Genomic DNA, 16093 nt, shown 5'->3' on the forward strand with positions numbered 1-16093 from the left:
TGAACCTTGAGGCTCCTTCTTATGAGGCTAATGCATTTTCTTTTTTATTTTTTAAAAAGAAAGAACCTTAAGTCCTTGCTCTTCACAGTATGGTCCGTGGACCAGCAGCACCGGCGTCTGGGAGTTTGTTAGAAATCCGGACTCCCGGGTCCCACCCACACCTCCTGACTCAGACTCTGCTCCCTGACCAGATCCCAGGTGGCTCCTTGCTAGTCGGAGAAGTGCGGCTTCGGGCTCCAAGCCCTCTGTGTATTTCTGGCCCTGCTCTAGCCAAACAAACAATCTTCACTGCCTGTCTCACACCTGCATGGGACCGCAAGGATGACTCGCTGAGCCCCTGCGCTCAGGCAGGCGCGGCATTTAGTAATACTCCCGTTGGCTGATGAGGCTTGCTCCAGGCCGTGGCAGAGATGGTCTGAGAACGTGGCCCAATTGTATCACTTTTTTCATTTTTTAACCAGAAGTAAGGGAGGAATCATCATGTCTGATGCTCCTGGACCCTCTTGGAGTCAGGAGTTGAGTCCGTACAGAGGTCTGAGACGCCAGTAGAGAGCACAGACACGCTCGTGTTATAATGCCTATAATAACGACGCCATCTGCTACCAAGCGTTCGCTGTGGGCCTGGCCCGTGGCTGAGGGCCGCACAGGCATGGAGCCCACTGAGCCCCCCGAGGGGCTATAGGCCTGAGTTGAGGCTATAGGCCTGAGTGCGTGGTCTCAAGGGCATCCTGGATGAGCCTATCAATTTTCCAGGTGGAGAGATGAAGGCCCAGAGAGGGGAAGGGGCTTTCCCCGGAGACACACAGCACTAGAAGCAGACTGGGAGTTAGAACTGGGTCTCTGGCCTCTGGGGCCAACACTTTGCCCCATTGCCTTATCGCCGGGTAGGAGGAGCAGGTGTCCCAGTGCTCCTGCCTCTGCCTCAGTTTCTCCCTTTCCTTACCTAGAGACCCATATTCATCTTACCTTTCTTCCTGCCCCCAACCCGCAAACCACACATCCTCCTGAGCCCCCTTGAGGAACTAGGACACAACCTAGCCCACTCTGCTGTGGGTGACCTTGGCCTGGGTCTCACAGAACAACTGGAGTGGGTTTAAAATGGTGTGTCTCACGTCACCACCTGGTACTTTGTGCCCTCCCAGGGGCATTCTCTGAGCAGCATCGAAACTCTTACTATCTGATAGCCTCCCCAGGTCTCTGCAGCTCTGACAGCACACAGCACCTGGGGACCCCAAAGGGGCAGGGACTAGGGCTCTGAAGGTCTACAGAGGTCAGGGGTGGGTGGATCCTCAAACCATCTAGCCCACCCTCTCGGCGCGTAGATGGGAAAATGAGGCCCGGAGGTGGGCCTGGCTGACCAGTCATTTGTCATGTCCAACTCTTTATCCATATTCATGAAGAGCCAGGGACCAAGAAGTGGGGGCATTTGGGGAGTTAGCCTGTTTGAGTATTAAAGTTCAAGCTCCACTTTGGCAAGTCATGAATGGTTCTGTGTCTCAGTTCCTCACATATCAAAAGGGAATAACAGTAATCTTTACCTTAGAGGGCAGTGGTGAGGATTAAATGAGGTATACCATGCGGAGCGCCCCAGACAGAGCCGCCGTTTCCGGCCGTGAGTGCTGCTCACAGGGGTTGATGGTTAGAGGTAAAGTGACAAAGCCCTGGGAGTCAGGAAACCTGGATACTCATCCTATCTCTGAGACTCTCTCGTTGTGTGACCTTGATCAAGTCACTTAACCTCTCTGAACTGCAGCATCATATGCAAATAAGGGCACAGAGAGATACTCCTTTAAAAAAAAAAAAAAAAACCTGACTTTGGTTCTTTTTTTTTTTTTTAATTATATTTATTTATTTGACAGAGAGAGATCACAAGTAGGCAGAGAGAGGAGGAAGCAGGCTCCCTGCTGAGCAGAGAGCCCGATGCAGGGCTCGATCCCATGACCTGAGGCGAAGGCAGAGGCTTTAACCCACTGAGCCACCCAGGCACCCCCCTGACTTTGGTTCTAAGAGCATGGTTATAAGGAGAAGGTCAGTGTCATAGTTGGCCCATTTGTTCAGGTGCTTCCCCCATAAACTCCATGAGGGCAGGGCCCTGGTCTGGCCTGTTCACCATTGCACCCCAACATCTACCACACGATAGACACATGGTGGGCATTTAGTAATTATTGGATGGATAGATGGGAGAATGGATGGATAGATAGATAGAGGGATGGATGGATGGACGGGTGGGTGAATAGATGGGTTGAAGGAAGGAAGGATGGATGGAAGGATAGATGGATGGATGGATGGATGGATGGATAGAAAGAAGGATGGGTGGGTGGATGGAAAGATGGATGGATGAAATGGATGGATAGTTGGATGGATGGATAGATAGAAAAATAGACAGGTAGAATGGATGGATGGATGGATGGAAGAATGGATCAATGGATGGAAAGATAGACGGATGCCTGTTTTTTAGAGAATGAGTTCAGGTACTAGAAGGGTTAGACACTTGAGGGTTAGTTAAACCATCTTCTACAGAGACTGAAAGGGTAGGAGGAGGCCTTCCAGGCAGCTAGGTTTCTCTGTGAGTGTGAGATAAGGTGATTAGTCATGGAATCAGCCCAGGAGATCAATACGACAGGCTGGATTTCTCAGAACTTCCTGGAAGGTTGAATTTTACCAACACTGTTGGGATCTCAGTCACCAGACAGTACCATCTTGGCAGCTAGGTGGACTTTTGTGAGTGATAACCATGGTCTCATCCAGTAACAACCACCAAACTCTTTTCCCACACAACCGAGAAAGTAATTCTCTTACTCACTGAAGGTTAAACGGAATCTAAGCTGGTAACTCTAAACCAGGTTCCTCGAGCTCATCGCTCTTGGCATTTGGACTTGGATTTTTCGGTGTGGTGGGGCTATCTGTGTGTTGTAAGATGTCTAGTGGTATCCTGACCTGTACTCATCAGCTACCAGTACCGCTTACTGAGCTGTGACTGCCAACAATGTCTCCATAAATGTCATCTGGGGAGCAAAAATGTCCCTGGCCGAGAACCACTGCTCTAGGACCCAACATCTGTCCATGTCATGTGGGGCCAGTTTATTTGTAGTTGGTAAACTTTATAAAGTATTCTACTTGCCTTCCTATGTCTTACATGTAGATTGTGAATTGCTGTTTGGTGTATAATCCTCAGGCCAACTGCGAAGGGAGGTAGTTTTACCCCCGTGGACAGGGGAGGAAGTCAGGCTCAGGAGGTTAAATAAGTAGCCCAGGGTTTCCTTTCAAAGTAAGTTTCAAAATTCCATTTCAGGCAAAGTGAATGTCACTGTGAGCTCTGCACAGGTGCCCAGGTGCCCCGAATCATGGGGTTCGCCCTCTGGACTCTGAATCCAAAGACAACATTGACTCCAGGCCACGGACCCGAAGGAGGTACCTGCCACCTGGGACAGCTGTCTTACCGCAAACTTGACTCTGCTTTGTGACCTGGTCTTTATTACTGAATTGCAAACCCTACCTCCCTGGTGAATCAGAAAAGTTTGAGATATTGGTGTTTTGATATGGTGGAATTGCATACACTGGGTTTTCTGTCAGCATCGCTGAGACTCGTACAATCTGTTACCAGTATCAGAACTGACTGGTTCATCCATCAGCAAGAACCAAGCACCCACTCTGTGCACCAGATCTTGTCTGGCCGCAGAGTAATTCTCATCACAGCTGATACTATGGAAGGCCCACTATGGGCAGGCCCTGAGCCAAGCGCTTTATGCTCATTCATTTAACCCCCACCGTGACCCTAGTACGCAAATGCCATTACTGTTTCCATTTTACAAAAGAAGAAACTGTAGCGCAGAGAGGGAAATGACATGCCCAAGGTCACACAGCTACAAAGTGATGGGCCCAGGATGCAAACACCGGCGTGGTTCCAGAATCTTCTCTTAACTACCCCTGTGCTCAAGCGGATAGAAAGTAATAAAAGACCTACACCTTACAGCTGACTTTAAGATTTGACAAGGCCAGAACAAAGAGTGGGGGGCCCCAGGTGGCAGGAGCGGAGGAGCGAGAAGGTGGAGCTGAAGGAGGGTCTCGGAAGTGACCCCTCTACTCCTATAACCACTAGTCCTTAAGGAACCTTGTCACCAGCCTCCTGCCCTTAACCGTCCCCCTCTAATAAGCCATGGGAAGAAACAATCTGAGTTCAGATTCTGCCATGAGGGGGTCTATTCTCAGAGCCCCGTTCCCTGAGTTATGTTCCGCCACGCAAAGTGAGGGCGCTAGGCAGAAGTAAAAGCTTAAAGCCAGTGCCGAGTACTGCGCAGAGTGGGATGGGATCAGAGTAAGGCGTAGATTCGTTGTATGCAAAAAGGTTCACTGAGAGTGAAAACGGGGAGAGGTTTTTAAAATTTTCTTGAAGTGGGTCAACTGAGGGGTGGTTGTAGAGCAGGCTGGGTGACAGTTGTGTGACTACAACCTGAGAAGGGTGTTCTCACACCCTAGGGGGAGAAGTAAAATCCCTGGCCTGCGGGATACCAGCAGGGCGGTCCCAGCAGCCGGCTTCTTAGCCAGGGTCTTAGCGCAAGGATCAAGGAGGTGTCAGAATCCAGGGAGGGAGCAGGATGAGCCACCCTTTACTGAACGGGGAGTGCATCCTGCGGGTTGGCCAGGCTCTCGATGGACATCCCCCTATTTCATCTCAACAAAAGCCAGATTAAAAGGGTATTCTTGTCTCCGTTGTACAGACAAAGAAACTGAGGCTCAGAGAGGTCAAGAAACTTGCCTGAAGTTTTCAGCTAGGCAGCTGAGAATTCAGACCCAATCTGTGTGACAACAAAGGTGAGGCTTCTGCTTCTGGGCTCCTTTTCTTTGGCCTGGGGGGCAGCCCCCAAAGGGAAGGCAGTGACCATGAGCTCTTCCTAAAGGTCTGGGATCCTGCTGCTCTGCAGAAAGTACAAGGTCAGCCCTGGGCCTGCCTTGCCGGCGCTGTACTTAGAGATGGAGCCATACTGAGCCCAGAGGCTTGTTCAGAGCCTTGCAGTGAAGGTCATACCACCCCCTTCCGGGGACAGGGTGTGCGTTTGAAAATGTGGGGAGAGTGGAGTTGTATCACAACACCTGGGGTGGGGGTGGGGGGCGCGTCCTTCAATGCATAGGACAGCCCTGGACAGTGAAGTACTGGGAGCCATAGCTTCTCTGTTGGGAGATACTGGTGGGGAGGAGGGGCCAGAAGTGTGGGTTCTGGCCCCCGCTTTGTCGTGAACATACTGGGTGATTTCGGACACGCCCTTGTTCTTCCTAAGCCAGAGGAACGGGTTGGACGCCAAGGGCTTCTGCAGCGTGTGGTTGTAGGTCTGGAGTGGGCACCCGGGCCACTCACTAGTTGTGCGAGGCTGGTGCACTCCTGCCCCCTGGTGGCTGAGCAGAAGAGCTCCCTCGGTTCCCCCATCACCACCACAAAGATTTTCCAAAGAACAGGGTGACCTGTTATTTGGGCTGGGGCTGGGCCTGGGATTGGGTGTGCACACCACATATCCGTAAACACAGGAAAGATGCACCGCTGACCACATGGGATCATCCTGGAGCCCCCAAACTCACTTTAGAGGATACGATTTGCCTTTGAGAGACAGCCACACTGGACTGGACAGAGGCATTGGCACCCAGTAATCCTGGCTTGTTATCTGAGCTCTGCCTCTCTCTCAGCTCAGTGACTTAGAAGGTCTCTCTGCACCTGTTCTTCCTCTTGCGCAAAGCTGAGCATTGTCATACTAAGCTCCCAAGACCGTGGGGAAGATGAGCAATCCATCACACGGGCCAGCTCCTCAGGGGGTGCTCGGCACTTAGTAGGAGCGCCATGGACCAGGTAGCACAGGGGATCTCGATCACACCCCTGCCTCCAGGCATGAGGGTGCCCAGACCTTCTCAGACCAGGAAGCGCTAACCTGCTCGCCCACCACTGTGTTGCTTAGAGTAGGGACCCCCTGCTTCAGAATCACGTGGGGAGCTTGTGAAAAGTACACATTCCCGAGCCCCGTGCCAGACCTGAGTGCAGGGCCAGGGAATCTGAATTTTCACGAGCTGCCCTTTGACCTCTGTCGTGGGTCTCGACCCCACATGGCTTTATCTGGATTCACGTGCTCAGTGACTTGCAGACTCTGGTCTCCTGAAGTCGATGAAAGATAGGGCAGAGGCTGCTTTGGAGCTGTTTCAAGTCCAACTGACCTTGGACTTTTGAAGTTGCCTCCTGGGAGGTGGGATGGGGAACAGGCACCCTGAGACTGACCCTTAGATCTCTGAGTTGGAAGGGACCTCGGGAGACCAGTTTCCCTGGCCTTGGTCCTTTGGGTGGGTTTCCAGCTGGACTGGGACCCGAGCAGCCCTCAGGAGCAGTGGGGGCTGTCTTACCTGCTCACTGCCCACTGTCAGGCAAGATCAAGGCCTGATCCAGACTCAAGGGGAGGCCAGGAGGGAGGAGCAGAAGCCAAAAGCAATATATGGGCCTGGGAAATGTGTGAAGACAGTGTTTTGCTGCCTCAACTATGGTTCCTGTGTCCTGGGCAGGGCCAAGGGCACAGCATCTGCAGTAAGACCCTCCGCTTTCCCACCCACCAGCTGGGTGACCCAGGACAAGTGACCCAGCTGTCTCTGTCTCCATGCCTCTTTGGATTAAATGGAGATATTACCGCAGCCGCCTGCTTGGGTGGCTGTGAGAATTCAGGAAATCAGTACGTGCAGAGGGTAGCCCCAAGTCTGGTTTTGAGGAAGCAGTGCATAAAGGAAGCTTCCAGTATTCACGAGTATTAATCATAGGGTGTTTCTGCTGGAAGGAGATACAAATCTTATCCAGCATAATTATTCTCCCCTATTTTGGACCTCTCCCAACAGAGATCCGTTCATTCATTCATTCCTACAAATTGCCTATTCTTTGCTCTTACAATGATAATTACACATCTGCTTTTCTTTGGGCACAGGCCTGGATGCTAGGAATGTATGGCGAATTTGGAGCTTCTGTTCCAGAGGGGGAAACATCATAAACAAGTCGGCCAATGTAAAAATCAAATTTTTTTTTAAAGATTTTATTTATTTATTTGACAGAGAGAGAGAGAGAGAGAGATCACAAGTAGGCAGAGAGGCAGACAGAGAGAGGGGGAAGCAGGCTCCCCGCCGAGCAGAGAGCCTGATGTGGGGCTCGATCCCAGAACCCTGGGATCATGACCCGAGCTGAAGGCAGAGGCTTAACCCACTGAGCCACCCAGGCGCCCCGTAAAAATCAAATTTTAAAAGGTGATAAGAAAATACCTTTTGAAAAAAAAAAAAAAGAAAATACCTTTTGATAAGTGAATAGAAAGCAGTGGAGTGGAGTCAGCGAGGACTTCTCAGAGGAGGTGACATTTGAGAAAGGAACTGAGTGATGAGCAGCTCTGAGAGAGTATTTGAGGCATTGTCAAGACTTTGACATTTAAGAGTAACTGGTCACTGTAAGAGATGACCCTACCCAGAGGAGGAGAGAGGCCTTACCCAGCAAACCCACTGTCTCCATTGTCTCCTGGGGATGCACTGGAAAGAGAAAAAAAGTCTCAGCTGGAGGTGGGATGCAGAAACAGGTGGGCACATCAGAGAACCCTGGCAGACAAAGGAAAGCTTCAGTTAGTTAAAGAGCCAACACATCTTACGAATTGCTGGGCATCGCCCTGAGCACTGAGTGACAACAAGGAACAAAGCAAAAGTTTCTGCCCCTGTGAGACTGACAGTCTGGTGGGGAGAACCAGACAGTCAAGTTATCCATAGATGCAACAGTGGTAGGAACAAGGGATGGGGAAGGTGTGACCAGCGGTGGGCTGCTTTACTTTAGAGGCTGCTGGCTTCTGTAAGGAGAGAATATTTTTGACCTGACTGATGAGAAGGGACCAGCCAGGCAGAGCTCCGGGAGAGGAGCCTTCCCATTAGAATAGCAAGTGCAAAGGCCCTGGGGTGGGAAAAAGAGCTTGGCTACTTGGTGGGCCAGATACTGGTGCGTGAAACGGGATTAGTGGAAAGTGATGTGGGAGAGGGTAGTGGGAAGAGGCCAGGTAATGTCCAGCCTTGTGGACCCTGGGAAGAAATGTGGATTTTATTCTGAGTGCCTTGGGAGAGTTTTTAGTTGGGGAGAGAGCACAATCAGCCGTATGACTTTGCCCCTCTGGCTGCTCTGCTGCAGATAGAGCGCTGGCAAGCATGAAAGATGAGAACCAGAGTAATGGCCAGTGGCTGAAGAGGGAAGGTGGTCCCAGTGGCCACGGTGGCCAGTGGTAGTGGAGTGCCAGGGTCCGACTCAGGATATATTTTGAAGGTGGAGCTGACAGCATTAGCTGGTGGATGGGATGTCAGGGTAGGGCAACCAGAAAAACCAGGGACGATGCCCAGGCTTTTGACCTGAGCTCACAACAGGAGAGTCAGGTGTTTGAGGAGCGAGTCAGCCAACCTAGCAAGTTGGCAGTAGAGCTGGGACCGGAAAACCCCAGTGTCGGGGTTGCCTTGGACTCATGCCCCTCCCCCACCAGCTACCGTTTGCCTTACGTGGGACCTCAGCTCTACGTCCACCAGCCTGGCTGCCAGTGACCTTTACACAGGGCTGACATTCCCGAGCCCCGTGCCCGAGTATACTCAGGGAGCTAATCACCTGTCCCGCTGGCAACCCATATTCCAGAAGCTAACTCAATCACTGCAGCCTTAAGCAGTGTAGTTTGAATTTGCAGCTAATTATCATTGCCACCAGTGAATCACCATGGCGGAGGCTGGCTTACTTTCCACAGTTCAACTATCACCTGGATGCAACAGTCTGTGAGAGTAGGGAGCTCCTTTGTGAAGCTGTAAGTGACCCAGGAACCCCAGGACACGACATGCCTATTCTCCAGCACCTAGGCAGTTGTGGTCCAGGACATCGGGGCAAACATTGCCAGTTCATGGCTCGCAGAGTGCCCTAGTGCTAGGAAGAGACTGGTTTATTTTGCAGAAGCTGAAACCTCAGACTCCAGGACTTTGGAGGGCCACGCGTGGTGAAGCTAGCCACTACTACTGTAGTATAATTTAGTAATACTTTAGTATAATATACTTACCCACATCGTGGGCGCCCGGTGGAGGAGTCTAATTCCGTAATGTTCATTAGGGGCCTCTCGTGGACTGGAAGTCCTCTCCTCAAACCTTTGTGAGGTGACTGACCATTTCCGTTTTCCACCCAAAAGAGGATGAGCTGTTTGCCAAGGGTTAGACACACAAACAGGATCCCTCCCAGGTCCGTCAAATTATTCATTGAACATTTGTTCTTTGTGGCAAGCGCTGTTCTGAGAACTAAAGATAGAGCAAAGATTAACCTTATAAGGTTGGTTTTACAAAGTTTATATTTCGGGAGGAGAGACAAACAAAAGTAAATGAATATATCAGAGAGAGTGAGCTCTGTGACGAGGGACGGCCAGGGAAAAGGGATAAAGAGTGATGGGCAGCCGGTCAGGAAGGCCTCTCTGGGCAGAAGGCTTTGAACAGAGACCTGAATGAGGAGGAGAAGGCTCACATGAAGATCTCAGGAATGAGCCTTTTAGGTGGTGGACTGACAAGTACAAAGGCCCTTGAAGCAGGAATGTTCTAGAAGTCGAGGTCAGAGACTTTGACCAGGAGCCTCGTAGATCATGGTAGGGGTTGGATGTGGTTCTGATCGTGACATTTCTACATTATTGCCAAAGAAAGAAGAAAGCAGAGTGCCAGGAGTCCAGGCCTGGAGATGTTTCTGGGCTGTGCGGAAATCAAGGAGGGAAACCGAGAGCCGGGTCAGGAGTGACAGCAGCTCTGTTCCTCCTACACTCAGCCCCCAGACCAGTGGTCTTCAAACCTGGCTGTCACCTGCGGAGACAGACTTCCAGGGCCTGTCCCACACTATAGGACCGGACTGTTTGGGGGCCTCCAAATAACAGGGTCCAAATAACACCCGTCCTGTCCCACCGGAGTTTGGAGCCACGTGAGTGAGGCAGAGGGGAGCCCCAGTGTCAGCGGGTGACTGGAGACTGGTGGAGGTTTTGGGGCTTGAGGTGCTGACATGCTGCACCCCGAGGGGCCTCGCCACCCAGCTGTGCCCACCAGATGGGGGGGTGCACGGGTTCTCGACGGAGAAGAGGGACCTCCCCCCCCCCCCCCCCCCCGCCCTCACGGGGCCCCCCGAGGGGCCTCGCCCCCCAGCCTGGCCCACCAGGTGGGGGGGTGCCCGGGTTCTCGACGGAGAAGAGGGACCTCCCCCCCACCCCACCCCCGGCCAGGACTGGTCCCAGTCAGAGAGGCTGCCCTCCCAGCAGAGGGTTGGGGAGCAGGGACAGGGATGCAAGGGAGATTCCTGCCCTCCCCCAGTAGAGATGTTTTTAGATAAACAAATGGTCTTGGGGACTTCAGGAGTGCGGGGTAAAGGAGGAGGATGAGTGAAGAAAAGAAAATCCAATTTGACGTCTTTCTCTCCCTTTTTGCTCAGCAGTGGGCTTTTTTTTTTCCCCTTAGTCAGGACCCTATTCCTAAGTAAATCCATCCATTTTAAAAATTTTGTTCCATTACCTAAGCATCTTTTTCAGATTTACAAACTTCTTAAGAATCTCTGTTTTGTTTTTTTTTTTATGGCTTCTTCTCCCCGGGGCGGATGCGCTGTCGTTTAAGTAACGGAACCCTGGTGTTAGAAATCTCCAGAATGCTCTCATTTCCACAAGGTCTTTACTTCCTAGTTCCCACATTCAGGATTGTTTTCTCAAGATTAGCATTTCAGAAATGGAATTCCTGAGCCAGCGGGGATGCACATCTTTCCCCCCTCCTTTTTTCATTGGGGTAAAATACACATAACAAAATATGGCACTTTAGGCATTTTTACGTGTACCCTTCAGCAGCAGTAAGCACATTCACTGTGTCTGCCACCACCACTGTCCATCTCCAGAGCTCTTTTGTTTTCTTTTTTTTTAAAGATTTATTTATGTATTTTAGAGAAAGAGCGAGCATGAGCAGGGGGAGGGGTGGAGGGGAGAGAGAGAATCTCAAGCCGACTTCCTGCTGAGTGCAGGCCCCCCACACACACAAAGGGCTCCACCCCACAACCCGGAGATGGTGACCTGAGCAGAAACCCAGAGTCAGCCGCTCCACCGACTGAGCCCCGCCCCAGGCACCCCTGCAGAGCTCTTTTCATCCTGCAAAACTGAAACTCTGTCCCCCTAAATACTGACTCCCTCTTTACCCCTTCCCCAGCCCTCAGTCACTGTTCTGCTTTGTGACTCTATGATTTGGGGGATACACAGTGTTCTCAGGTTTTGGTTCATACTATCAAATGGCCCTCCAGGTGATTAAATCAATACGCACTCGCACCAGTGAGGTCCTCAAGCACGCACCTGTTTTCAACACTTCCTTAAAACCTTTGGGGTTAAAAAAATTGATCTTTGCTAATCTCATGAAAATACCACCTTGTCTCTGATCAGTGGTTTTCAGTGCTACACGGTATCCCATCCAGGAGGCTGGCCCGCAGGTTAGCTGACCGCCTCCGTGGGGTGGTGCATGGAGGCCGTTTCCAGGCCTGGGGCTGTATCCCTTACACTGCTCTTTAAAAGCTAAACTGATTCTCTGCCCTTGTTTCTCTCTTCCCAGGGCACTATGATGCGCGGGCCCGTGTCCTCATTTGCCACATGACCTCCGTCTTCCAAGTGCCCTTGGGGGAGCTGGATCTCCTTGAAGAGACATTCCTTGAGAGCCTGAAGGAAACCAAAGAGGAGGAGTCTGAGTAAGGGAGCCCCGTGACCCCAACCCTGCCTGCCAGGAATGGAGGATTTCCACTGGAGTGCCCTGTTCCGCTAACACATGCTCCCCTCTTCCCTCCCCGCCGTTAACAGCTGATGCAGGGAGATGGAAGAAGCACTGGCCCAAGAGTCCCAGTGCGGCCCTGCCTCTCTGTGTGGCCTGGTCTTAGCAAGTCACTTTCCCTCTCTAGGCACCAATCCTCGGTTGTACAAAGTGGGGACTGAATGGATTATGGCTGGGGGGCATGAGTCTGTGACTTGAACAGTCCATGACCCTGACACCCAGCTCTGTGCTTGTGACCCTTTGTCTGTGGGCCAGAGTGGCCTGGATCAAAATCCTATCTGTGACAACCATCTACTTGTTGACCTTGGACAGGGCCCCCCCCTTCTCTAAACCACAATATTCTTATCTGTTAAATGGGAATAAGGATAGTCTTCCCGGGGGCACTGTGAAAAACGAATGCAGTGGGGTAGAGGGCTGGGCCCGGGGCTGGCCCGCAGCAGGTGCGCAGAAGATAGGAGTCCCTCCTTTCTCCTGCAGGCCCCCATCCCTCCCAGCTGCAGAGCGGCTTTGCTCTCTCTGCAGGGTCAAGTGTGTATAGAGGGAAATTATCCTGGTCACGTGGCTAGAGCCCCAGAACACGTTACACGGGATCTGATACCAGAGCAATCAGTCAGTCCCGGTCACAGCCTAATCATAGGCTCTCCGCACCAGGCACGTCTCCCATCGTCCTCTTTGTCCTGCCCAATGGCTCTCTCGGAGTAGCCAGTTTGTGCCAGTTCCACCCAGCTGGGAATGTAGCTTTGAAGCCGGCTTCAAACGGGAGCTGCCCTCCGCCCGTTAGCAGGGCAAAGGAAGGGGCTGTTTCCTGGAGAAAGGAAGCACCTTGATCAGTTGAAATAGCCCGAAAACAGGCTTGTGTTGATTCCCAGAGCTGTGTCAGTGAAGACACCCCTGGATCCAGGCCCATGACCATAATCAGGAGCTCAGCCCTGAGCCTTGTCGCACACAGACACACACGCATATGTGTATGCTTGGAAATGAAGGACAATCCTAGCTGTTTGTTTGGAAATCTTAGTATCAGAAGAAAAAACATGTTCTGCTGATACTCGTAATGCCAGATCAGGGAGGATGCAAAAGAAAGTTCTAGGACAGCCCAGCTCAGCGTGTGACCTTGGGGAAGTTATTTTACCCCCCACCCCCAGGCTTCCGTTTTCCTCATCTGCAAAATGGAACAAAAACAGCACCCTCCTTCTAGGGTCCCTGGGAGGGCTCAGATGAGTTCATACATGTGAAGTGCTTTGAACAAACCTTGAAGAGTCACTGGCTGAAAAAAACATTATTTGCCGTAGTACAATCATCATTGTTGACATTCCTACATACGGGCCCTTTCCTCAGAAAAATATTCCACATGTGTAATTTTTAGATTCCGCTTTAGGGACTCTGGAGACCTCTCAGGTTCTTTCTGTGGCCTCTGGAAGGATCTGAGACCCAGGGGAGGCCTAGAGAGTATTGGGCCAGGAGACCTAGTTCTCAGTGTAATTCTGCTACTGAATGTCTGTGTGGCCCTGGACACGTTGCTTTCCCTCTCTGGGCAACCGCAGCAGTTTTTTTCACCTACACAAGTAGAGGATTGAATTTCTTTTAGTTCCACGGTTTGTGTTTCTGCAAGGTGAGCTGATCACTCAACACCCTGAGGCGATCCTTTGCCTGAACCTGATCCAACACCCTGAACCTGGGGTTCAGAGGATGACACGTTGGACATTTCCGTTCTTGGATCCGCCCCCCCGACCCCCACCCCCAAGCCTGAAGGCCGTGCGAGCTTCTCCCGCGTGTTCAGTGACTTTACTTCCCTGTGCCTTTGCTCCTTTACTTCCAACAGCGGGATGATGGCAGTATCTCCAAAACAGGGCTATTGGGAGGATTAAATGAATGGGCTGGTTAGAAGCTTGGACCCGCACCTAGCACATAGTAGGTGCCCATAAATGTTAGTGAATGTCCTACTGGCGCTTGCCACTGATGTCAGAATGACATGGTCAACACGTAGCTGTCCCTGAGCGCTCGGAAGATGCCTTCTCAGACAGTCCCTTCATGGTTCTGCAGAGGAAGAAACAGAAGGTCAGAGGGGTGACGTACCTCAGCCAAGGTCACACCGCTGGCCAGTGGCACCACCAGTTTCAACCAACGCACCCATATGAACACGGCACTCAGTGCCTCCCTCAGGGCATAGTGGACACGCCCTGGTTCCTTCCTTAATTCTGAAGAAAGCAGTAAAGATACTTCCTTTTTTTTAAGCAACCGCCACGCCCAGTGTTGAGCCCAGCACGGGGCTTGAACTCACGACCCTGAGATCAAGACCTGAGCCAAAATCAAGAGTCAGAAGTTTCACCGACTGAGCCACCCCACCCCGGTGCCCCAGTAAAGATCATTCTTAATGGGGCTTTCTGCACTTTTATTTAGGAAGTGTCTCTAGAACTCCCAGAAATATGCTCTCCCTTGGTGATGAGGATAAGAAACACCCTCTCATGGGAGATGAGGTGGCAGGGGTGACGTTTATTTGTGGATCCGTGACACGGGCAATGTAGGTGTCTTTCTCTTCACTATGTATCCGTGGCTTCGGCCTCTGTCCTTGGAAGGCTGACATGGAACGCCAACTCAAGATCATTTCTGGCATCCCAGAGCATGAGTGTGGCCAGGACTGGATGATGACAGAGATTGCCGTGGTATCTGACCAATCAGTGATGGGAACGGGGCTCCATTTGGTTATAGCATCGTGCTCTGAATTCCCACTTCCAAATATGGGAAGCATTATAGCCCTGTCTCCCAGCCAGCCTCTCCTGCGGTGCTTCAGATGTTGAAATTCAGCCAGACAATGGAATTAATCGCAGGAGTAAAATGCTGTGTTAGTTAATGATGATTGGCAAAGCCCTTCGTTTCATGTACAAAACAGTTATTAAGAACGTTCGAGTGCTTAAATAAAAGTAAGGCAATCAGTTTGGGTTAACACTGAGAGAAAGGTCCTTAGCTAAATAACTTGGTGGGGAGGGGAATATTGTATTCTCTGTGGTTCAGCAAATTTTTATAAACATTTAAATAATAACACTAACGATTAGAATATATCGCCCATCTAATCTTTGTTACATGGATTTGATACACTAGGATTCATACATTGAAGTAAAACAGCTTCAAGAACCATATTTACTGGTTACGTATTTTATTCCCTTAAGGGTATGAGCCCCCGCCACACTCTGCATAAACTCCGCTAAAAGGGAAGATTATCTCTTATCATGGTTGCACAAATGTTGCTGCAGGAAGAATCTAGAAGCAGAAATTTATAAAATTTTAAAATATCCCAGATGGGTCCTAGTATCTCAGAAGTTTTACTCTTCGTGGTGATTGGCCCGTTCTGTGGCTAAATATTTTATTTAGCCAAAATGCCCCATTGGCTTTACAGATCTGGGCAGTGCTCAGGGGAGTAGATACTGTAGAAACATGTCCACGGCCAGTCCTTGTTGGAATGATTAGGTTCTGCTCAAAGAACGTTTTCTGAGCACCGTCCAGGTCCCAAGCCCAGGACAAGCTGCTGAGGGTAGAGAGCAGGAAAGGTCCTGTCTGGGCAATTGTTCAACTTAAGAAACAGCAGGGCCCTGGAGGGCTTGCCATGGGCACAGCTCCCTGACCCTCTTGCCCAGAACTTCTGGCCCAGGAAGCTGTGATTTTAACAGCTACCCTGGGAGCTTGTGATGCAGTTAATACAAAGTCCCCCCCTTTGAAAACCAGTGGTCCAGAACTACATGCTGAGGACAGAAGGTGAAGGGCCCCAGAGTCCCGCATTTAGGCATCCCTGGGGCTCACACAGGCTTCCTAGAGGAGGTGACTCTTGAATGATGACGAATGTGTAGCCAGCCCAGAGGAAGGTGAGAAGGTCCTTGACAGCTGAGGTCCAGTGGGAGCACAGGGACCGAGGCCCAGGCAGTGTGCCTGGGGGCAGTGTAGTGTTTCTGAAGGGCGGACTGTGAGTGAGGAAATAATAACTGCAAAGGAGGCAGGGGCCAGGCCACCGGGGGCCTCAGTGTCGTGCTGGAGAGGGGGCGCTATCGTCACTCAGGGCAGAGGGAGGGGACAGGGAGGCTGGGAGGAAGGAAAGTCGAAGATCAGGGTTATCCTATCTATCACTGTGGTGGGAGCCGACCTCATCCCCCCATTTCCAGTCCCTACGTGAGAAAATGATACTTCAGGAGCACGGGGTGACACAGGAGATCACGGCGGAGCCGGGCTCGGATGCTTCTGCCCCAAATTCCCACACTGTCTCCAAGCCTGAGTCTGTGGAGTG

General features: G+C 51.3%; 1 protein-coding gene across 1 annotated transcript in view; it reads left to right on the forward strand.

The window, feature by feature from the left end:
- Positions 1–16093, forward strand: part of LOC111154707 (transmembrane and coiled-coil domains 4) — an 88450-nt gene that overhangs the window by 23272 nt on the left and 49085 nt on the right. The window contains exon 7 of the mRNA XM_022514560.1: positions 11611–11743. Coding sequence (XP_022370268.1) covers positions 11611–11743 — 133 coding nt within the window. The remainder of the gene's footprint in view (positions 1–11610; positions 11744–16093) is intronic.

This window comes from Enhydra lutris, unplaced genomic scaffold (genome assembly GCF_002288905.1).
Source record: "Enhydra lutris kenyoni isolate GAN:26980312 unplaced genomic scaffold, ASM228890v2 scaffoldscaffold38, whole genome shotgun sequence".
In the NCBI taxonomy this organism is placed as follows: Eukaryota; Metazoa; Chordata; class Mammalia; order Carnivora; family Mustelidae; genus Enhydra; species Enhydra lutris.